This window comes from Neomonachus schauinslandi, chromosome 6, assembly GCF_002201575.2.
Source record: "Neomonachus schauinslandi chromosome 6, ASM220157v2, whole genome shotgun sequence".
Taxonomy (NCBI): Eukaryota; Metazoa; Chordata; class Mammalia; order Carnivora; family Phocidae; genus Neomonachus; species Neomonachus schauinslandi.
The window spans coordinates 28,747,708-28,770,710 of NC_058408.1; the positions used below are offsets into that span (position 1 = coordinate 28,747,708).

Here is a 23,003-nt window from a genome sequence, read left to right on the forward strand (position 1 = left end):
CCCCCAGCGAGAGGGTGGACGCGAGCCAAGAGGTCCCTTTAAAGGCTCAAGTCCCGCCCCTGCTGCTGCCTCGGACCTTCGATTGGTGAATCCGGAGCGGGGCGGGGCCTGGCGCGGGCCCGGAGGGGCTGGGGGGCGGGGCCTGGGCCGGGCCGGCCCCCGCCCCCTTTGTTCGCGCTGCGGCGGGAGGTGGCTGCGAGGGTGGGAGGTGTGTGCGCGCGTGTGCCGCGCCGTGGGGAGCGGCGGGTCGCGCCGCGGGCTGTCAGCTAGCTGCGCGCCGCCACCCGATGGCGCGAGGAGGCGCGCGGGCCCGGCCCCGTGGGGCCTCCCCCGGCCGCGGGTGAGCCCCTCGGCTTGCCGCCCGCGAGCATGTCACCTCCAGCCGCCGCGGCAGACTTCGCGAGCAGTGCCCGCGCCCCCGCCTCCCGCAGCCGCAGCCGCTGCCGCTGCCTGGGGCATCGGCCCCCAGACCCCCGCCCCTGATCCACGCCCAGACCCTAGAGCCAGAGGACCATGGCCGGCCAGGGGGACTGCTGCGTCAAGGTGGCCGTCAGGTAGGGACCGGCGGCGGGGCTGGGGGCGTGCGCGGAGGGGCTCTGGCTTTGTCTTGCGTGGGCGTGGGGCCGGGGGGCGCACCCCGGAGCCCGCACCCCGGGAAGAGGGGCCGGCATGGGCCAGGCAGGAGGGCGCCGTGCGCTGGACCGGCTGCCGCAGGAGATCGGCGGCCGGCGGGCTGCTGTAAGGTGGCTTTGTTTGGGTGGTAATTTCGGGCCCCTCTTGGGAGCCCTTAATGATCAGAAAATCGAATAAACAAGGAAATCCGGTATTTCACACCCAGGCCTGGCCCAGGCCGGAGCGTCTGTGTGTTTCCTCTTCGCCTACCCTTGGGGCTGCTGTCTCATACTGGGATATTGGGGCGGGGGGGAATTTTCCCTTCATCCACCCCAGTCGGCTAGTTCTGTGCTCTTGGTCCAGCTAGGAGGGCGGGAACCGGTTCCGCAGACAAAGATCGATTGATTGAGTGCAGGGACAAATGGAAGGGCTGGGACGGTGCCTTGGCCTTCCGTGGGGAGTCAAGGGCTTTTGGAGAGAACCGTGGTGGCCCTGTCCCAAGAGGAGATGGAGCTAGGGCAGGGGGGAAGCGGTGTATCTTAGGTTCTACCTCTGAGAGGGCAGGAGGGTGTGACGCTGATACCCCATCTTCAGGCGCTCAGATAAGATGGAGGTAGGGTGGTGCATGGACTTATCTGGGACTTGCGGTGACATCCTGACAGAATTGAGGTGGGGAGAGGACGTGGCTGGGGGGCTTCTATTGGGAGGGGTACACAGAAGTGCGAAGCAGGAAATCATGCAAAGTTGAGCCATATGTGTCCTTTGTGTTGGGCAGAGACGCTTTACACACCCCACCTCTCCTTGTTTTTGTTTAGGGTTTTCTCTTTGAGAGGGGTCTGTTGATGGGAGAGGGCCAATCTGAGACTGGTCACCGAGGCAGGGATGGTGGAGAAATACAACCATCTCTGCCCCAGCCCTGTATGATGGGGGTGGGGGTATTGGGTCCAGGGCTGGGGTGGGTCTCTGAGACAGGTCTCTAGATTCCCTGGGTTGTAGGTGACCCAGATTCCAAGAGTCTATGGAAGTCACTCTAGACAGGGCCAGAGATGACTAGGGCAAAGCTTCCCCCTCCTGCCCCAGGGCAGATGCCCGCCCCCAGCATCTGGCCGGTCCTCTGCGGCCCAGAGAGGAGGAGGGGACGGCCGATCGCAGCTCTGGGGTCAGGGAAGGGAGATTGAGGTGCCTCCCACCCATGCATCAGGCGGCCTCAGCATCACTTGAACACAGCCTTGCTGGCCCAGTGCAGCCTGAGAGACAAAGAGGAGCCCTGCAGGTGCCTGGTGGGCTGGCCGGGGCGGGGCCAGGCTGCTGCTTGGGCTGACATTGCAGCAGGATCCTGTGGAGGTCGAGTGAGGGAGGTACAAGTGGGTTGGGAGGGGAGTGAGAAATGTAAATATGACATCTGCAGCAGACTGGGAGAGTCCAAGTACATCATAAAAGGGAAATGAAGCCCTGGCCCCACTCACTGTGAACCAGGGCTGGGAAGGAAGGGACTTAGGGTGCTTGCTCCTCCCATGGGGGCTTTCCTTTAGACTCCATCTTATAGGAGAGAGCCAAACAAAGCCCCCTCTCCTACCACCACCGTCAGCCTCCCCAGACTAGATTGGGGCATGGTAAAGTGTGGGAAAGCCCCATGGGATTGGCACTTTATGCAGAGGAGTGAGGAAAAGCTGGTGTGGCCTTCTCAGCATCACCAAAAGAAGGTTTCTGAGACCCTTTCCAGAGAAGGGATTGTGCCTGCCCACTGTACCCAGTTCTTTGGGGGTGATGGGTATCATCCCTGCTTCCCACTCAGATTACTCTAGTAGTGTCCAGATGCGCCCACTCCTTGCCTCGAGTTGCTGATCTCGGATGGAGGGGTGGGGAGATTTGAACATCAGAAGAGCCAGGCTTTAGGGGGCTTCTGGAAGGTGAGGGCCCAGCCCACTTGTCCCCTCCCATTCCAGCATGAGTGCCCAGCTTGGCACACGCCAGACCTCAATGGGCAGCCGGTCGTGGAAGGCAGACAATGCCTGGACAGAACCCAGTTTCTAATCAAAGAGCTGAGTATAGGGCCAGACTAGGACTGGGGCTGGGACAGGGAGCAGATGGTGCCACTGAGGAGCTGTAGGGGAGATCCATGCTTTTGGATCCCCATCGACCCCCCCTCCCAACCTCCAGAAGTCACTTGTCCCACCTCAAGGACTGGGTGGCAGGCTGGAGGAGAGTATTGGAGTAAGGCATTGTGGGGAAAGGCCAAGGCTTTGGAATTGCCAAGGGCCCAAACCGGTGTCAGGTTCAGCTGTCTGACTTCCTGGAAGTCCTTTCTTGTATCTAACTGAAGTGCTTTCTGAGTTCCCATGAGAATAACATGGCGAGCCCTGGGTCCAACTCTCGGGACAGGGAGGCCACGAATGAGACAGACTTGCTTTGGTGTGTGTGTATGAACGCGTACACATGCATGCCTGTGTAAGGGGGGACGTCCTGGCAGGGACTGCTAGACTAGGTGAGAAGTGCCAGGCCCAGGGCTCTTGGCCCTATAATCACCTTGGGAAGAGGATCAAAGCTGGCTGTCTGCAAATCTCCACAAGGCAGGCAGGGCTGGGGGAGAGCCAGAGGAGGAAACTTCAGAACTGGGGCTGTGGGATAAAGGGAGAAGGTCTAGGTGTGAACAGACCCTAAAAACCCTACCCCAAGCCTCCCTGGAGCCTGGCCCATCTGCCCCTGAACATCAGCTAGTCGCCTTTGCGTGGAGATTCCTAGGCCAGCCCATCTCCAGCCTGCCCTGTGATCCCTTTATCCATTAATCCCCTGTAGATAGGGACTCAGCTCCCTGGGTCCAAGGATGGCCTAGAACCAGCCTCTCTCTACCTGGGAATGGGTGGGGGGTGAGGGGAAGGATGCTTGAGAGAGGTGAGGCTGAGCTGTGCCCTGCCCCAGGCTGCAACACAGGCCCTGCCTGACTAATGGGGGGCGGAGGGGAAGGGGTAGCTGTTAAGAAATGCAAGTTGGCAAAGTTGAAATTGCGGAAGGAAGTCAAGACACGTGGTATGTTTCTTTAAGACCCTTTCAAGCCCCCAGTTCTGAGCCCCCACCATGAGAGGAGCCCTCCATGGGTCCTAACCCCCCCCCACCCCCCCCCCCCCCTTATCTTCTCCTGGTTTCCTTAAGCTTCTTTCCTTTCCTCGGCTGGGGCGGGGAGGTCCCTTTACAGGTCCCACATCCATCCATGGACACTCCAGGGTGGAGTAGGGGCTGGAAGGGGCTGGAGGGACACCAGCCAGGGACCCAAGGGAGAGTGTTAGATTGTACCCCTGTCCTTGCTCATTTGGGTTCTCTAGCTGTAGTTATTTCCAGAGCTTCCGGATACTCTGAAATCTTGGTCAACGTCTGTCTAAATTTTGAATCAAAAGAACTGGTGGCTTGGGACGAAGAGACCAGAGAAGACAGAAAAAACTGCGTGAGGGTGGGATATGGGGGTGCCTTCAAAGTCCCATCCTCTGTTCTGGCAGCCCAAGGCCAGCCAGAGCCGATCAATGCCAACGGTGCCCCATGCTGCCCGTTTATAGATCTGGGAAACCGAGGCCCAGACAGGACCTCCTGTGCCTGGAGACCTGAGAATCTTAGCGGTGGCCTCCTGCTGCAGAAATAGGGCTTATGTCATCACAAGGAAGTGGAGTGTAGTAACCACAGGCCCCGGAAACCATCCCCCCTCCACTCCCCAGCCAGCCTGCCTGACTAGCCTGAAGCTGATTGGATCTCCGCTCTTGAAACCCTCCGAATGGAGATGGGGTGGGGCGGGGGCTGAGGAAGTGGCAGAGGTGGCAGAGGTGACATGAGCCTGCCACCCTTACTCTTACAGCTCTGGGGGCAAAGGGCAGGGCTGGGGCCAGTGCAGTTCACCCATTGGCTGGGTCATGGGGCTTCCTTTCTGTTTGCCCTGCTGGGCCTCAGATTCACCCATGGGAGAATGGGAACAGCTGGTTTGTTCTCATTTGTTCATTTGTGAAAAGCAGTGGTTTGGATGAAGTAGAAGTCATACAGCCCATAAAGGGTTGGCTCCTGAGGAGTTGATGTGAATAAAATGTTTTAAAAATAAGCCCTAACTTAAAGTGTACCTAAGACGTGTCTCTGGTTTGAGCTACAGTGAGTGAGTGTTAGGTACAGAGAAGATTTTCCTTCCTCCCTCCCTCCCTCCCTCCCTCCCCACCGGAGCCCCACCAGCTAACTGATGTTATTCCCATTGTATGGATGAGCAAACACTCACAGCCAGTAAATGGTGGAGTTTGGATCTGAACCCAGGGCACTCACTCTCCCTCCAAGCACATGCTCCTCAGACTGCTCTCAACCGCCTCCCAGTGCAGCTCTAATTAGCTCTTTGCTGTGAGTCTCTATGCCTCAGTTTCTCCATATGCCATACCCCACCTGTTGCCATAATGGCAATGTGGGAAAAGTACTTAGGAAGGTGTCCAGTGCTATGCAGAGGGGGGACGTGTCTGAATTTCCCATTCTGGGGTTGGTTAGCATGGAGCTGCCTGTCCCCTCCGTGGTCTTAGCTCCTCAGCCGTGCTATTCGCTCTTGTGTTTGGGGAGCCTTTCCCTTCCCGCTGGGTAGAAGTCCGCCTGTTCTCTCTTTCCTTAGATCCATGCTACTATCCCTGGAATTTATTTTCCTGCTTGAGTTCCATCTTGCCACTCTCTAGGAAAGGAAATTCTGGGGGCAGCCCAGTTTCCTCTTGCTACCTCTACATGCCCCCACACCAGTCACACGGCAGAGCGCCGGGTGTCCTGGGGTCTCCTCACCTCACATTTTGCCCTCTAGACATAGCAACCTGTTGAAGAAAGCCGGAGGGGCAACTGAGAGGCCTCTGGGCTGGAGAGGAGAGGATGCTTCCCTGCCCTGGGAGGTGAGCCAGGCTGGGGCTGGTCGGCCTTGGCCCCAGAGAGCTACCCCTCCTCCATCCCTATGGGCTGGGGGTGGTGGAGCTCTGTGGGAAGGGCTGTGAAGCCCCATGGCAGGTGGCGGACCCGTGGGTGGCAGTGTCCTGACCCCCGGAATACTCCCTCTTTCACCTCCGGCTGCTCTGGGGTGTGGAAGGGAGGCAGGGCCATGGTCCCCTGTCCCCAATTACCTGAGTCCCTATCCCTCTGCCTTGCGGGGTGGAAGCCCACCATCAGAGCAGTGGTGGAGGCCACTGTCCTTTCTCTAGGCTGGCTGGTCCTGCCTGACCCTGGAGTTAAGGTGCATTGAGGAGAGCCTGGCAGTGGGGACTGGGGCCTGAGGACCGAGGACCAATGACCAGGGCCAGTGTGCTGAGGGAGAGGCTCCCTGCTCCGCAGCGGCTGGCCTCTGCATTCCTCAGCAGGGGAGCGTCCCCAGGGCCCAGTTCCCACTGAGCTGTCCTCCACATGATGCACATGCCACCACAGCTCTGGGCACTCCCTGCTCAGCCCCCACTCTGCAGAGTCTCCCGTCTCCTGGGAGGTCATGGGAAACCGCCGCCAGATGCCCTGAGAAGGGAGTGGGACTGGAGAGCCAAGCTGGAGCGCCGCTGAGCAGCGCTTCCCTGAGCCGGGCTCGCCCCTCTTCCCAGGCCCCTGCGGCACAGGAGTTAGACCCACAGGAGTCGGACCGGTGGCTCAGGAAGCTCCTGGCTACTGCTCACGCCCAGGCCTGCCCATCTTTCCAGCTACGACAGGGCCTGGCCCCCTCCCTCAGCTTCTCCTAGCATCTCCGCTCCCCAGCCTCTGACCCCTCGCCCCACTCTGTGGGGCCTGCTTCCTCTTATGCCCAGTTTCAGCCTCTCAGGGGGGTGTCCTGGGGCACAGCTGAGATCCTGATGCCCTAGGGGCCATGAACAAGACTCTACCCCAGGTTCCCTCCCCTGTCGGACTGTCTATCCCTGGTTGTGACTCAGAAGCTAGTGGCCACGACTTGGATATACTGAAAGAGAAAGGTCAAGTACATCTGAGGAAGGAGTGGGGGCTGAACCCCAGGTGCCCTGAATCGACACCCCAAGGCGTTGTCTTGGAGTGTCTGCACCCTCTCCCTGTGCACTTGGGAACATGTTTGGGGGCAGAAGTCAAGCACAGAGGGTTGACAGACCCATTTCACCAGATCTGCTAGGGCCTCATAAACCCACGCTTTTTGACCGTCACCACAGTACAAAGCCTCCTTGTTTGGGGGTCCTAAGCCAGCCTGGGTCTTTTTCCTGAGGGCAGTCAGTCTCAGGAGGACTGTGCTGATGGAGGAGGGTCTGAGAGGCCCGGAGAAGGTCCCGTGACAGGGCGACAAGACCCTCTGGCTATCACAGGGCTCTGGTGGCTCCCCACTCCATATCCCTGCAGCTAAGAGCCAGCACCCCCAATTGGGTCTCCCCACCAGAGAGGAGCAGCTTCTCTGGGAAGATGCCTTCTCTGGGCTAAGTCAGCTAAAAGGCCCCGGGTGTCTGGGAGCCAGACTCCCCTGAGAGAGCAGGGATTTTGCTTCCAGCCGCCTTCCCCAGAGCTGGCAGGCTGCCACGGGGAGGAGGAGGAGAGGATGCTCATTAGAGTGGGGGTGTAGACACCCTCTTTCTGCTGCTGAGGGGAGCTGCCTTCCTCTGGCAGGGAAGCAGCCTCCTGGGTTCTTGGCTCCATGCTTCTCCATGCTCTAGGCCTTGGCTCTCTTAACTCTACAAAACGGGGGAAATGCTTTCCCAGCAGAGTGCGCCTGGTACTGCCCGCAGCTGTTGGTAGGATCAGTCCAGGGATTCTCTGAGGGGATCATTTTTCTCCAGTCCAACCTCTCTCCTGCCCTGGTGCAGGGCTGCTCAGTGGGTGCAGCAGGATTGGGCAGGGGCAGGCTTGGCTTGCATTTCATTTCCACCATTACGAATTGTGTGACTCTGGGCTGGTGAAATTTCACTTTTCCAAGCCTCGGTAAAATGGGGCAAATGCCCTTGCTCCCCAGGGCTGTTATAACCCATTACATGTGTTCGTGTATGTAAATGAGCTCGGCACCTAGGTTCTCAAAACGTGTTAGGTATTGTCCTGATCAGACAAGGCACTGGTGTGCAGAATGCAGAGAAGCAAGAGTGGTATCAGTGACTATGATTTCTGAGGAGAAAGATTCCAAAGAATCCCAGGCTCCCCTTTCCCCTGGCTTAGCAATCTTTGCGGGCAGGAAGTTCATTTTGCTAGCTTATCTAAATCCCTGCTGCTGTAGCTGAGTTCCCTTTGATCTGTCACCGATGAGGAAGAGCTGGTCCCTGGCAGGTCACAGCATGGCTAAGTGACTCAGTGTGCCAGGCAGACTAGAGGGGAGCGCCCCCCGCCCCCGCCAAACTCACTTCCACACAACACCTCAGCTCCAGTTGACCCCTGCTGCCCCGCGGTTGGAGCCAGGCAAACCACTTGGGGCTGGGCAGAAGGGAGGTCATGGAATCTGGCCAACCTCAGGCTTGGGGGCAGCGCACCTAGAGACCAGGGGATGAACTTCCTCATTTCTCTGTTTCTCCTTGCGGCTGTTCCACTAGCCTCTGGGGGCTCCTTTTCAGGATTCCAGAAAGGCATTAAGGGTCCTATAGAAGAAAAGAGCAGATAGGCTCATACCCCCTGGGGCTTCTTACAAAGGGGCTGGTTATGGTGGTTATTTTGGCCCTCAGAGGGGTGATTCCAACCCAAGTCCCTGGTTCTTCTCAAAGCCTTTGAGGGAGAGCCTGGTGAGAGGGTGTCTCCCAGCCTGGAAGTCCCCAAAGTGCAAATTACTCACAAGTGGGCAGCTATGCGTGCTAGTTCTCTCCAGCTCTCCTTCTGGATTGAATCTTTGGGACTGATGGCTAGTAAAGGTAGTCTTCCTAGGAGACCTTGTTATTTATTATCTATGTGACCTTGAGCCCAGTTAATTTCCTCTGAACTCTCATTTGTAAATTAGGAGCAAAAACACCCCCTTAGAACGAAATGATTTGTGTAATGATCTAGCGTGCAAAGCTTCATAGGTACAGAGTCTAGCAAAAAGGCAGTCTTGTTCCATAAGTGTGGGAAGTTACTAACTGGGGAAGTAGAGTAAGCAGAGATGTAAAGGGGTTCCAGTTGCTAGCAAAGAAAGACATCAGGAATCACAGACCATACATCATAATTGTAAGAATTTTTTAGGACTCTGGAACAGTTCTTGGTTAGTTATTTTAATATCACAGCGTGTGACCTCTCAGTGACAAAACTCTTCAAATAGGAAGAGCCTGGGGCTGCCCCCTTAAGAGCTCCAGGAGCTCCTAACTGACTGGGGGGCAACTCAAGTTAAGAGCCCAGGGAGGGGCCCTAGCCGGCTGATTGGGTGGGACTAATTTCACCTGAGAGGCCGAGCCAACCCCTAGGAGTCCAAGGTCACTGGGCGGAGCCCCCGGGGGCAGTGATTGGCTGGCTTTGTGTGATGTCACCGAGGAAGGGGCACGGGTGAGGGGGGCTAGCCCATCCTCCCCCCACCCACCACGGCGCGGGTAGGGTGTGGGGCGCTGGGCACGTTACCCGTCGCAGAGGGAGCTGTTCTCCTTGGCAGCCCTTCAGCATCCCCCGGGGCCTTCCTCCTCCCCGTCTCCTCTGTCCTCCCCTTCCGCCCTGTCCTCCTGGTTTCGCAAAGGGCTGTGGAAGCGCTGAGCTCAGCTCTTCCCGCAGCGCCCGGCTCGGGTTCGCGGCCTTTGTCCGGCCGTCGCCGCCGCCGCCGCCGCCGCCGCCGCCGGGGGCACGGACGGGTGGGGGGCCGGGCCCGAGCCGCCTGCGCGTCCCTCGGCCCGGGTGCCCGCTTCCCCGGCGGTGGGGGAGGGATATGAAAATAACTACCCACATCACACCAGCTCCCACTCAATTGTGAGCAGAGGAAGCTCAGCGGCCGCGCGCCCGTGCCAGATCCTGCCTCTGAAAAGCCCTGGGCCCTTTCTCGCTCTCGCGCCCGCTCCCACCGCCGCTCGGGGCTGCGGGGTGCCAAGTGGCAAATAGACCGGGCTCTGTTCGGGGAGATTCCGGGAGCGTTTCTGCGCGGGGCTGTCCGGCCCGCCCCCTTCCCTCCCGGCCCGGACCTTGGGAAGGGATGGAGGGCGCTCTTCAGGCATGGGGCTTGGGGTGAGAGTCAGGAGGTCCCTGGACAGAAATGATACTGGATGTGTTGTCCACAAAACTACCGATGAAATGCAGCTGGCCCGCAGGGCCATAGTTTGCCGATCTGAGCTTTTAAAATATTGCATTAAATTATAATTTATCTTCATTACTGAGTTTTTTTCATACCCCGTTAAGTTTTGCACTTGTGGCAAATACCTCACTTCATCCTAGTCCTGGATCTGGTCCACGGCTCCTGGGACTTGCAAGACCCTAGAAACTGGTTTCCATCCCTGATTCCCCCCCCCCATACCCCCCAGGAAGGACGAGGTCTGTGAGTGGCTCCCACCCCTGCCACCCTGCTTTAACGGGAAGCGGCCGCCTTCCCCATATCCCGTTATCTGGGGCGGGGTGGGGCTGGCTGAGGCCACTGCTGCTTTGAGGGCAGCCCACAGAAGTGACCTCACCCAGGGTGGGGCCGGGGAGGAGGCTGCTGGAGGGGAAGGTGAAGGCGTTCTTAGAAAGTTAAAACTGGGAGGAGATCATCTAGAGAACCCAGGAGAAAGCAAGCGTGGCTCCTGAACCAGAAGAGGGTGGGGGCAGGGGCTGGTCCAGGACCCCGGACTTGATCTCCCAGCCCTCTGGTCTCCTCCCTGTGGGGTGCAGGTGTGAATGCTCTGCTGGGCAGGGTGTGGTGAGGAGGGAGCCCCAGGAGAGCTGGGACACGATGTCTGCCCCTGCTGGATGGCCAGCCCTGAACAGATGGAGCAGCGTTCCTTCCAGAGTGCCTCCCTGGCCCTGAAGCTTATCTATCCATGTGGGGATGGAGAGTTTCCCAGGCAGGAGGTCGCTGGAGAAGCAGAAGAGCCTGTAGGTTTCATAGTCAGGCAGAGCAGTTGATGCCCATCTTCCCTGTATTTACTGTGTGTGTCTGACTTTAACTACTTCAAGCCTCAACTTTCCTCTCTGGAAAATGGGCATGGAAATCCTGAGCTCATTGCATCACTTAAGTGAGGTAGTCTGTAGCGGGTGCCTGGCCCAGCTAGCACATGGAAAGCACACATAAAATCTTAATTCTCTTTTTCTTCTACCTCCGGTTACTCAATCAAGTCCCATTCCTGGGACCAACACTCTCCCTCGTCCAGGTCAGTTGCTTTGGGAATTAGTGACTCTTCCTGAGCCCATGTCCTCTGTCTCCCAGCGGGTACCCTTTTCTCTGGGTAACATTGCTCACCCATCTGTACCCTGCAAAGCTCCCTGGTGCTTCAGATGGGCCAGCCTGGGGCTGGCTGGCTCTCTCTGACCACAGAGACCCCCGCATCAAGATGTGCTGGGCCTCACGTTCCAGGATGAGCGCCGCAGGATGAATGCCTGACTGATTCCATAATTCCTGGACCCAAAACTCTGGAGCCCCTCTTCTCCATCCCCTTGCCCAGACTGCTCTTCTGCCAGCTCTCCTATTCCTGGCAGGTGGGCTCCGCCGTGTTCTTGGGGCTGGTTGTTGAAGGAGAAGCATCCCCTCTCCCAGATGGGCTCTGCCAGGCAGGGCTTCTGCTCCCCCTCGCCTGCTCCCACTGTCTCCAGGGACCCTGATTCGATTTCCTCCAATCACCAGCACTGCCATCTGCCTGGGGTAATTAAATGGTATTTGAACTGGATCCAGAAATCCTATCACAAGCAGCCCACATGGTAGGGAGGGTGTCTTCCGGAGTTGGTGGTAGCCAGCAATGCTGGAAGCTCCTCAGAGGCTGCCCAGGCCAGACCCTTGGTTCACCTGGGAGCCCCTGGATGGCCCTGGGCAGTAAGTGTTTGGTCCTGGGTCCCAGAGGCCCAGGGGCAGAGCCAGCTCTGAGGGCCAGAGCTCCTGCTTCCTACCTGGTGCCTGTGTGCCGTGCCACGCCCCCTCCTCTGGAGTTGCGGCTGGGGCTCCCTGTGTCATGAGCCGTTTCTTCCCCCCGGCCCCCTGAGCCCTGCCCGTAGGGACACGGTAGCACAGAAATAGTGGAGAGGCAGTGCACACACACTGTTCGAGCCCCACTCTGCCCCTCACTATCTACGGCTGGCTGGGCACCATCTCATTTCCTCCCCTACAAACCGGGGTAGTATAGTATTCACCGCAGGTGTTCTCTTGAGGATCAAGAGTTAGTATATGTCAGTGCGTAGACCCCCCGGGTACGTAGTGAGTGCGAATTTGTGTCAGTTGTCACTATCAGTGGTCGAGGTAGGGGAACTGCTGGCCCAGACCTCTTACTGGTGGGTCAAGTTTCTGGTCTGCAGGTTCTAGAGAGGACAAGCAGGAATCAGCTGCTCCCTTCCCAGTCAGAAACCAGTTCAGGGGGGACACCGAGAGGCTGGGTTCTAATTTCAACTTGTCATGGAACAGCTGGATAGTGTGGATGAAGGTGGTAATCCTCCATTCCTGTCAGCCTCAGTGAGGGGAGAGCCACTGACCTGTGAGGACCTGTTGACACCGAAGGGAAAACACTTCTGGAGAAAACCCAGGCTACCATCTATGGTGTGGACTTGGCCTGGTGCAGCTAACTCCCCCCAAAATGCTCCCCTGGCACTTACCCCCCTCCCCAGTCCCCTATGACCCTCTTGCAGCAAAGTGCAGGCAACAGGCTGAGGGGAGCACCTCCCTTGGCTTGAAGCTCTGAGTGGGCCTTGGGGGCCGGGACAGCCCCAGACAGGGACAGGATGGCGACTTGGTGGCCCTGCCTCTGTGGCGAGGTCCCCCTCCGCCCTGGATGCATGCTGGCCTGGCCCTCTCACTCTTTTCTTCTCTTGGTAAATGTTGGCTTTGGGAAAGGGAGCCTGACAAGCAGCTCATTGTGATCGCCTGGCTGATAGGGCTGGCTTGTGTGAGCCCAGGAGCATTAGTGCCTAACCCACCCCCACCCCCTTTTGCTTTAGGCATTTGGGAAGTGCTTTTCTGCCTGTCTGTACAGCGCATGCTCACTGACTCACACTTGGTTGCCATGGGGACCTTGTCATGGCAATGGCTGCTTAGAGGAGGGAGAAGAGGTGGCTGGATGGAGATAGCCCTATTTATGGCTGGCTCCCACTCAGCCCTGGTGCCACTTTTCTTCCTCTCGTAAGGGAGCCCAGCAGGAGCTGGGATTGGGCCCCTCCTGTGGCCGGCCTGGTGTCCCTTGTAGAGGGTCCTGCCCTTCTCAGCCGACTTTTGCCTTGGCCTGGTCTGGCGGGGTCGTGCTTGGTCTGGTACCTGAGAATGTTCTGCCAGGCTCTGGCATCCGAGAGGGGGCTCTGCAGCTGGAGGACTCTTGCAGCCCCTGCAGGCCTTGGCAGAAGATGGGGTCTGCTCTTTAATTCATTCCGGGGTTGGGGGGCAGCCAGGCCTGTCCCTCCCCACCCTGGTGCTGAGCCTTACCTCCCAGAAGGGGGCAAGCTGTCTTCTCTTCCTGATCTGTGGGACACTGATATCTAGGGCTCCCCTTTCAATCAGGAGTGTGCGCTCTGACGTCAGACCAGAGGTTTGTTCTGTCACGCCCCCTACCCACCCCCCTCCCGTACAATCTTGGGCAAGTCACTTAAACTCTGTCAGCCTCCATTTTCTCATCTGTAAAAATAGGCAAATAATATGTACCTCACAGATTTATAGTGAAGAATACATGAATTCATTTATGTAAAATACTTTTAACCTGGATCCCATCCGTAGAGTACTTGATAAATGTTAGCAACCGCTCAATAAATGTTTGGGTGGAGTGGATATTATTCTTACGATTAGTATTACTGTATTGTTATAAAAGTTGCCTTGGTCCTCTGGGGAGGCTCCTGAGCTTCCTTCCTTCTCTTCCAGCTTCTGGGGGCTGGAGGGGGCCTGGGGAAGTGGAAGCATGGCAGGTAGCGTGAGGGAGGAGGGCACCGCAGTCCCCCACCGGCTGGGTCTGACCCAGGGCTCTCCCCACTTCCTGAGCAGGATTCGGCCCCAGCTGTCAAAGGAGAAGATTGAGGGCTGTCACATCTGCACCTCTGTCACCCCCGGGGAGCCCCAGGTCCTTCTGGGGAAGGACAAGGCCTTCACCTATGACTTTGTCTTCGACCTGGACACCTGGCAGGAACAGATCTATTCGACCTGTGTGAGCAAGCTCATCGAGGGCTGCTTCGAGGGCTACAATGCCACAGTGCTGGCCTATGGGCAGGTAAGCCGCCTGCACTCCCACCCGTGGCCCCTCCAACTCTGGTCTCCCCAGCTGGTGGGAGAGAGCGCCCCTTCCCCCTTCAGACCGGTGGAGATGGAGCTGCGGTTTTGTCTATTGTCCCAGCATGCTGCCACGCTGGAGGGAGGCTGTCACTCCGAGGAGACTCCCTCAGGGTGTGGCTTGGGGACCAGGAGGGGCCGGTGACCTGGGTACGTGGTAAGGGAAGTCCACCTGGCCAGGGGTCCCCGGGCTTGCTGGTGGCCCCCCGAGGGTGCTAACACCCTCATTCCACCCTTGCTGATGCAGACAGGGGCCGGGAAGACATACACGATGGGCACCGGCTTCGACACGGCGACATCGGAGGAGGAGCAGGGCATCATCCCGAGGGCCATTGCACACCTCTTTGGGGGCATTGCAGAGCGCAAGCGGCGGGCACAGGAGCGGGGTGTGGCCGGGCCTGAGTTCAAAGTCAGCGCGCAGTTCCTGGAGGTACTGTGGCCTCGTAGTGGGGGCGGGAGGGAGATTTGGGGGACAGCAAGACCATGGAGGTTGGGCTTACCCCCAGGACAGTGGAATGAGCCTAGGCAAGCCATGGCAGCATCTATAGCTGCTGAGGATCCTGCTGCTGGAAATATCCAAGCAAGAGCTAGAAGACCTCTTGGTGGGACACTCTGAAGAGGCTTCCTGTGTCAGAAGGGGCTTGAGCCACTGAGAACCTTTAAGATCTCTTCAAACCCTGAGTGATGGTCAGCTCTGACACTTATTAGCTGTGTGACCTTGGGCATGTCGTGTCACCACTGCACGATGGCTATAATATCTATTTCCTTGTGGGTGCTGTGAGGATGGCATGGAAGCATGTGCCTGGCACGTAGTGAGAACTCTAGTTCCTGCCCATCCTTCCAGCCTTGGCCAGGTTGCTCCCCAGCCTCAGAGCAGTCTGCCTTGTCCCTTTCTGGCCCAGGTCCTTACTGACCCTCCTAGTCTTCTCTGACCTCAGGGCAGGGAGGTCCTCCAGAAGGAGCTTTTCTTTGCAACTGGTCCTGCCTCTCTCTGGGAGAATGTCTGTGTGCCAAGCCAGGCTTTTGGCATCTGGGGACTTTGCGGGTAGAGGAAGGAATCTTTGGCCTATCGAGGGGCCTCTCAGAAGGGTCTGTAAGAAAGCAGGTGTTCTGGATACTTCTCATGAGTGCCTGACTTGACCAGGCTCCTCCTTTAGGACACTTGAACCAGGTGGCTTCAGTTCTCAGCATCTGAAACCCCAACCCATTGACCTCCCCCACCCCCCCGGCTCTGGGTCATTTGCTGGGTATGGGGCTGCCCTGGGCTCTGACTGTACCCAGGTTGTCCTCTGAGGGAGGGATGTGGCTCGAGCCCTCTCTAGGGTTTCCATGGCCCACCCTGCCCACTGCACCGCTATGACTACCTCCTGGGTACTCAGAGTGGCTGCTTTCCCCTTAGGGGACCCTGTATTTTAGACTTGAGAGTTTTTCTTTGTCCTCCTGGACTTTTGCTTCGGATAAAGTGACTACCTCTGTGTGTGTGTGTGTCCTACTGCTGTGTATCTCTATAAGCTTTCCCATCTCTTTGTTTTCTTCTTTTCTCTATCCTGTTGCCATGGGGATAACCAAAGAGTAGGGCAGTTCCTAGAAAACTCATGCCCAAGGGTGAATCACAAGGGGTTAAATGATGCCGGTGCGCCTGTCCCAACAGACAGACAGACACCATGGCACCCACATCTGCACCAGTCCCTTCCGTTTCCCCTTCCCCTTCCTGTGGAGTATTTCTGTCCCTTTGAGGCATCAAAGCCTCGGATGTTGGAGGGCCGCAGCCCGCCCCTCCCCCACAGGATTCTGCTGGCTGCTGACCAAGCTGCCCGGTCCCTTTCCCCACCCCACCCCCCAGGCCCCCAGCCCCGGCTCCCTGCCTGGGGGATATCCCAGCCCTTCAGCAGGTAAAGCTCTCCCTGCCAGCGATTACAAACACAGGAATCTCCAAGGCTGAGACCATGTGAAATAAGCTGACTGCTCCTGGCCAGGCCACCTCCCCTCACCCCAAGTGGTCTCCCCAGGCTCTCCCCAGGATGCTGGGCCCCAGTGGCATGCTCTCCGGCCCCACATTCCTCCCCTACTGGGAGGTTGTCCTCACCTCAACCCCCAGGGACAATGGGGATCAAGGCACGGTCTCTACTGAGCTCTGTCCGTCCCCTCCCTCATCCGAAACCACGTCCCCACCCCCTTTCCCAGCCTAGCAACAAACATAATAGGATCTGCCTGATTTATGGTTCTGTCTTCCTCATCTACATCTAGGACCTGAGTCCCCTTGTCCCCTTTAGGTCCTTAGTCCCCTGACAAGACTGAAAACTGCTGAATGCTGGTTCTTTGGGGAGTGGGAGCATAACCTCAATATAGTTCTGCCCAGGACCCAGCTGCCTCCGACTCCTGTCTAGGAGAAAGACCCTGGAATCCAGAACCCAGAGGGGACCAGGGTCGGCAAGTTCGCCTCCCAGAGCCTCAGTTTCCACCTCTGTAAAACAGAGCTGGCTTATAAACGTGGGAAAGCCCCTCGGGGCCCCACGCCATGTGCCACATGCACCCAGCAGCTGTTCCCCCCACCCCACAGCTCTACAATGAGGAGATCCTCGACCTGTTCGATAGCACCCGTGACCCTGATGCCCGCCACCGCAGGTCCAACATCAAGATCCACGAGGATGGGAATGGTGGCATCTACACCACGGGCGTCACTTCCCGCCTCATCAACTCCCAGGAGGAGGTGAGCATCCACCGGAGGTCGGGGGCAGGCAGGGGCCAGCTCCACAGCTCGTCTCCTGCCCTCACTTTTGCCTCGCTCCGCAGCTGATCCAGTGCCTGAAGCAGGGGGCCCTGTCCCGCACCACGGCCAGCACCCAGATGAACGTGCAGAGCTCCCGCTCACACGCCATCTTCACTATCCATGTGTGCCAGATGCGAGTGTGCACCCAGCCCGAGCCAGTAAGGAACCCACGGAGGCCCAGGAGCTGGTGTAGTGGGGGGGTGCTTCTCAGAGGGGCAAGAAGAGGAAGGAGCCATGGACCTGAAGCTAGCAAATCGGGGCTTGGGGTTTGCCTTAGCTACTTGTTGATTTTTCTTTTTCTTTTTTCTTAAGCCTCAGTCCCCCACCTGTACAATGGGGGTAACCATCCCCCTATGGTTGTGAGGCTTGCATGAGAATCAGGCATGTGCAAGTACACGGTCAGATGCTCTCACATGCAAGAGGAGAGGGCGCTGCAGCCTGCCCTGCCTCTGGGCCCCGAACCCCCCCACCCCAGACAGCATTCCTGAGGGTCGAGGGCTGAGAGCAGAGGAGCCGTGAGGTGGGGCGAGGGCCAGATACATCAGCTGCTAACTTCTGCTGCAGGTCAGTGAGGCGGTGACTGGGCTTCCTGAGGGCAACGCGCCCACCAGTGAGTATGAGACACTCACTGCTAAGTTTCACTTTGTGGACCTGGCCGGCTCAGAGCGGCTGAAGCGGACGGGGGCCACGGGCGAGCGGGCCAAGGAGGGCATCTCCATCAACTGCGGCCTGGTAGGCATTCGGCGGGTCACCAGTCCCAGTGGCCAGCACAGCTCAGTCTCAGACCCTTTCCAGACCCTCCAGACCCACGGCTGCCCCGTCTTCTTTGCACCTCTTGCTGGCTGCTGGCCAGGGCACCCATATGTCACTGTTGTTAGGCCTTTGGTCCTTTGCCCTCACCCTTGCCCCCAGCTTCTTGACTTCACCAAACAATCACATCGGCACGTAAACTTTCTCAGGGAGCTTGAGGGCTGCTGGGTCCTCGAGGCAGGCACGGATGGCCTGGGGGCTGTCCTGTCCCCACTGCCCTCTCCCGGACTGCCTCTTGAGTGCCAGGGTCTGTCTCCCACAGTTGGCCTTGGGCAACGTGATCAGCGCCTTGGGGGACCAGAGCAAGAAGGTGGTGCACGTGCCCTACAGGGACTCGAAGCTCACTCGGCTTCTCCAGGACTCGCTGGGGGGCAACAGGTACCCTACAGCCAACAAGGGGTGGGGGACGAGGGAACCTTCTGGAGAATCCTGTTGTGAGGGTTTGATTCATGAGGGCCTTGCGGGCAAGGAGGCCTTCCTACTGCAGCCTGTGGGCTTCGGAGACAGGAGCCTTGAGATGCTGCATGACCTTTGGCCAGTAGGGTCAGACTGTTTCCTTGTCTGAAAACAGGGAGAGATAGTCTTGAAGTGACAGAGCCCAAATGGGGTAATGGATAGAAACCACTAAGGAAATACAGAGCTGTGCCCGGCAGTGACATATCACACTGTCAGCCGCCTTCACTGTGGGTTGGAAGGAACCCCGTGGCCAGGTGGTCCAGGTGCTGCCCTGGTGAATGCCCAGGTCCTTAGGCCATTAAGACAGTAGGGGAATGGGTTGGGAGCAGGGGCCTCTGCCCTGGAGCGATGCTTCTGGGGGCTTGGCTGTGCCCCTCGAACCTCACTCTCCTACTGCACCCCCCCAGCCAGACCATCATGATTGCCTGTGTGAGCCCCTCAGACCGGGACTTCATGGAGACGCTCAACACACTCAAATATGCCAATCGGGCCCGCAACATCAAGAACAAGGTGGTGGTGAACCAGGACAAGACGAGCCAGCAGATCAGCGCCCTGCGGGCCGAGATTGCTCGCCTGCAGATGGAGCTGATGGAGTATAAGGCGGTGAGCACACTCCCAGGCACGGTGGGCCCAAGGTCTTCGGCATGCCTCCCACCACGCCCTCACCTCCCCACCCATTCCCCGCCGCTTCCTGAGTATTGGCTCCGTGCCGGCCATGATGAGCGGGCTCACCCGGGTGGATCGAGCACAGTCGGAGCTCCCGGGGTTTTAGCACCTAAGAGCAAGGAGGGCACTCAGCTGTTCCGCAGCATAGCTCTGATGCCCAGGACAGACGCTCTGCCTTGTGCTTTCACGTCCACTGACTATGCTGCGTTGGACCAGATGAGACTCCTAGACTGTGGTACAGAATAAGAATAATTGATGGGGACCACATGACTAGTCCAGTGCACCTGGGAGCAGGACAGAGGAGAGAGCTGGCCCTCTTCACTCAGGTGCTCAGTCAGGGAAGGCCTCACAAAGGAGGGGGCCTTTTATATAGATTTTGAAAAATGGATGAGATATCATCAAAAGCAAGTGGAACAGGCATTCTTGGATGCAATCAAGCCATGCACATAGGAACAGAGATGGGAAAAATGGGTGCTTCTTGGGGAAGTGTCTAATTCCATATGACTAAGGCAAAAGTCAATGGCTGCTGGTAGCCCATGGTGTGAATCTGGTACACAAACGGGTTTTGGTTTGGCTTGCCCTTTGTTTTAAAAGAATGCAACTTAGTTGCCTACCTTTCTGAAAATCAGGGAATTTCAGTTTTTCCTGAAAAATGTGAAGACCTAACAACATATAGCACTACGTTGTCTAGAGTGGCATAGTTGCTGACCCTTTGAGACTGAGTCTGTGACTCTGTTAACTCTAGTCCCCACCGCTCCCTGTTGTCTTGTACTCAGACTCATTTATGCCACTGCCTGGGGCCCTTAGGGTTTTAGCCCTTGGGTCAGCACTTATGGTGATATGAAGGTAGGCGGTGGAAGGGTAAGTCAAGGTGAGATTGGGGAAGGCTGGAATGGCTGGTTATAGAATTTGGACTTGCTGGTTGTCAAGGAGAGCCCTGGAAGACAGGAGCTGTGTCTTAGGAAACACGGGGTGGGGACGGGGAGATTGGCGGTGCTGCTAGGTGGATCATCAACCCTTCCCCGCCCTGCAAGCTCTAGCCCCTGACTGCTCCCTGCCTGCCCCTCCTCCCAGGGCAAGAGGGTGATCGGGGAGGATGGTGCCGAGGGCTACAGCGACCTGTTCCGGGAGAATGCCATGCTGCAGAAGGAGAACGGGGCACTGCGTCTGCGGGTGAAGGCCATGCAGGAGGCCATCGATGCCATCAACAACCGTGTCACTCATCTCATGAGCCAGGAAGCCAATCTGCTCCTGGCCAAGGCTGGTGAGTCGGGGTGCACAAGGCCAGCTCGGGCACCCAACAGGCCGGGACCCCCGCTCCCCATACCTGCCCTAGGATATTAGGCAAGCTGGGCCAGCCAATCAATTCACAGAGCAATGCATTTATGAATTTTTTCCAATTGATTTTTTTTAAAGATTTATTTATTTGAGAGAGAGAGAGGCAGGGGGTGGGCAGCAGCAGAGGGAGAGGAAGAGAGAGAATCTCAAGCAGACTCCCCACTGAGCACAGAGCCCACGTGGGGCTCAGTCTCACGACCCTGAGATCATGACCTGAGCCGAAATCAAGAGTCGGATGCCTAACTGACTGAGCCCCCCAGGGCCCCGCCAATTGATTTTAAACCTTTTTTTATGACCATAAAATATACACAAATACATCCTCCTTGCTTAACATGGGTGCATAAAGGTTAAAATCCTCCCTCACTAAACTCTCCACTCCACTTCCTCTCTACTTAGACGTAGCTGCATGCACATTTCCCCACACCTTTCTCAGTACCTTTGCTACAAGTGTGAATGTATATTCATATGTAACATGCACATAGATGTGTATGTGTGTGAATAATATATACTGCCCTTTCTTTTTCTGTGTATGAGACCGTATGTATTGTCCTGTGACTTCCCATTTTCACTTAGCATTATGCTTTGGAGAGCTTTCCATGTTAAAACACAGAAATCTAGTTGATTCTTGTAAACTGCACAGCATTCCCTATGTGAGGATGGTGAACACTATCTGATAGCAGCCGTCCCTCAGTGGAGCGTGGTTGTTTCCAGCAGTGCTTGCGTATACCCGTCCCAGGGACAGGTGTTTCTTCGACGTAGATTCCTTCTGGGGAAAGGCCCGTGTGTGGTACCCTATCGGAGGCCCCAATACAAGAGCACCAGTTCCGAGCCGCAGGTCCTTACGTTCCTTACCTTCTTTTTTTTTTTTTTTTAAAGATTTTATTTATTTATTTGACAGAGAGAGACACAGCGAGAGAGGGAACACAAGCAGGGGGAGTGGGAGAGGGAGAAGCAGGCTCCCCGCAGAGCAGGGAGCCCGATGCGGGACTCGATCCCAGGACCCTGGGATCATGACCTGAGCTGAAGGCAGTCGCTTAACCAACTGAGCCACCCAGGCGCCCCGTTCCTTACCTTCTGTATTGCCCTCTGCCGCCTTCCCTCTCCAGGTGATGGCAATGAGGCCATTGGTGCTCTGATCCAGAACTATATCCGGGAGATTGAGGAGCTGCGGTGAGTGCGCCCCAGCGTAACTGGGAGCGGTGGAGGAGGGCCTGGGCCGGGCCAGAGCCCGGGGCTCCCCTGGCTCCAACCGCTGGCTCTCCCCATGCAGGACGAAGCTCCTGGAGAGTGAAGCCATGAATGAGTCCCTGCGCCGCAGCCTCTCCCGGGCCTCGGCTCGGAGCCCTTACGCCCTGGGTGCATCTCCGGGCGCTCCGGCCTTCGGGGGCAGCCCGGCCAGCTCCATGGAGGATGCCTCTGAGGTGATCCGCCGGGCCAAGCAGGACCTGGAGCGGCTCAAGAAGAAGGAGGTCAGGCAGCGGAGAAAGAGGTGAGCGGAGTGCGCCCACGGCTCTGCGGGCTCTCCGGGAACACGGCCGCCCGCCTGCCTATAGCGGGGGGCTGCCCCGGGGCTGCTTGGGAATGCACTGAGCACATTTGCTTAGCTTTTTGGGCAGAAGCCACCCACCTTTCTCTAATGCTGCACCTTCCCCCGAGGGGAGGGAGGGTGGAAATGACCCAGGGTTAATTCTAGACTGGGGGTAGAGAGGAGCAGCCAGATTCTCTGCAGAACAGGAACCCAGCCCCACCCTCCTGCCCTCTCCTACACCCCTTGCCACATGCTCAAAGCTAACCTGGCCTACCCTTCACTTCTGGGCAGCCCAGAGAAGGAGGCCTTCAAAAAGAGGGCAAAACTCCAACAGGAAAACAGTGAGGAGACCGACGAGAATGAGGCTGAGGAGGTGAGGGACTGCCCCCGTCCCCTCCCCTCTACATGTTTACCCCTCCCCACCGTCCCTGCTGAGTGGAGGGAACCCCATGACCACCTTGGCAGGGTGGGGGAGGGGCTTAGGCCTGCCTCCAGTTGAGTTGGTCCCTGAGCTTCCTCACATGGCTGACTGGTTGCCGTGGTGGTCTCCATCCCTCAGTTCCCCCACCTCATCCCAAATGGGTGAGGCTGGGCAGGGAGGCTCTCTCAGAGGGGCTCTGCCCAGGCTCTTGGGGGAGTCAGGTGGTACTCTTTCGGGACTGGGGGTGGGCACAAAGGGCCCTGACTGTGGTCTGCCCTGTTCCCCACCCTCTTGACACACCTGAAGCCTTGTCCAGACTCCCTTGGCTTCTGGGCTCTCCTCCCTGAGGCCAGGCCCAGCCTGAGTGAGGAGGGCCCACTGGCCACCCCTAATGGTGCTTGGTGCTCAGGAGGAGGAAGAGCGAGACGAGAGTGGCTGTGAGGAGGAGGAGGGGCGTGAGGATGAAGACGAGGACTCGGGCAGTGAGGAGAGCCTGGTGGACTCGGACTCAGACCCTGACGAGAAGGGTGCGTGTGCCCAGGCTGGGGCAGGGGGAGGCGACTCGCCAAATGGCAGGTGCCCGGGGTGGGCTGACAGTCAGCACTGGGCCCAGAGAAACTGCTCAGACCTTCCAGTTACAAGACCCTGAGCCAGATGCCTCTTGGCTGGGGTCAGGCCTTACTTGAATTCTCAAAGAATGTGGACGTCCAGTGCCTGGAACTCCCAGACATGACACCACCACCACCAACAACAAAAACAAGAGTATTGATAAGGATGACAGTGCTCATTATATGCCAGGCACCGCTGTGCTCAACCCTCCACGTGGCATGGGGTTTTCAGTTCTCACTACAACCCTGTGCATAGGTGTTCGGAGCTCCCCCAAGCCCAGAGAAGTCTAGTGACTTTCCCCAGCGTGGTAGGTGCAGAGCCGGGCCTTGAATGGTGCCAAAACCCACTCCTCTAAATGGGGGCACCTGCCCTGCCACCATTTCTGACCCATAGCCCTCCTTTCCCTAGGCTGGGTCCCATGCCAGGTAGACCTTGGCCTCTAGGGCACAGCAGGGGTGGTGGGATGCCTAGACATCCCGCCCCCCCAGATCCTGGGCCAGCCTCCAGTTTCTGAGGCCAGTCT

At 57.8% G+C, this 23,003-nt stretch overlaps 1 protein-coding gene across 1 annotated transcript in view; it reads left to right on the top strand.

Moving 5' to 3' along the window:
- Positions 1–467: 467 nt before the first annotated feature.
- KIF21B (kinesin family member 21B) overlaps positions 468–23,003 on the top strand; it is a 44,267-nt gene continuing 21,731 nt past the window's right edge. The window contains exons 1-13 of the mRNA XM_021682481.1: positions 468–554; positions 13,601–13,823; positions 14,130–14,312; positions 16,443–16,592; positions 16,676–16,810; positions 17,217–17,384; positions 17,725–17,840; positions 18,326–18,521; positions 19,659–19,848; positions 21,029–21,092; positions 21,193–21,411; positions 21,742–21,823; positions 22,281–22,398. Of these exons, the coding sequence (XP_021538156.1) occupies positions 514–554; positions 13,601–13,823; positions 14,130–14,312; positions 16,443–16,592; positions 16,676–16,810; positions 17,217–17,384; positions 17,725–17,840; positions 18,326–18,521; positions 19,659–19,848; positions 21,029–21,092; positions 21,193–21,411; positions 21,742–21,823; positions 22,281–22,398 (1,885 nt within the window). The 5' untranslated portion in view covers positions 468–513. The remainder of the gene's footprint in view (positions 555–13,600; positions 13,824–14,129; positions 14,313–16,442; positions 16,593–16,675; positions 16,811–17,216; positions 17,385–17,724; positions 17,841–18,325; positions 18,522–19,658; positions 19,849–21,028; positions 21,093–21,192; positions 21,412–21,741; positions 21,824–22,280; positions 22,399–23,003) is intronic.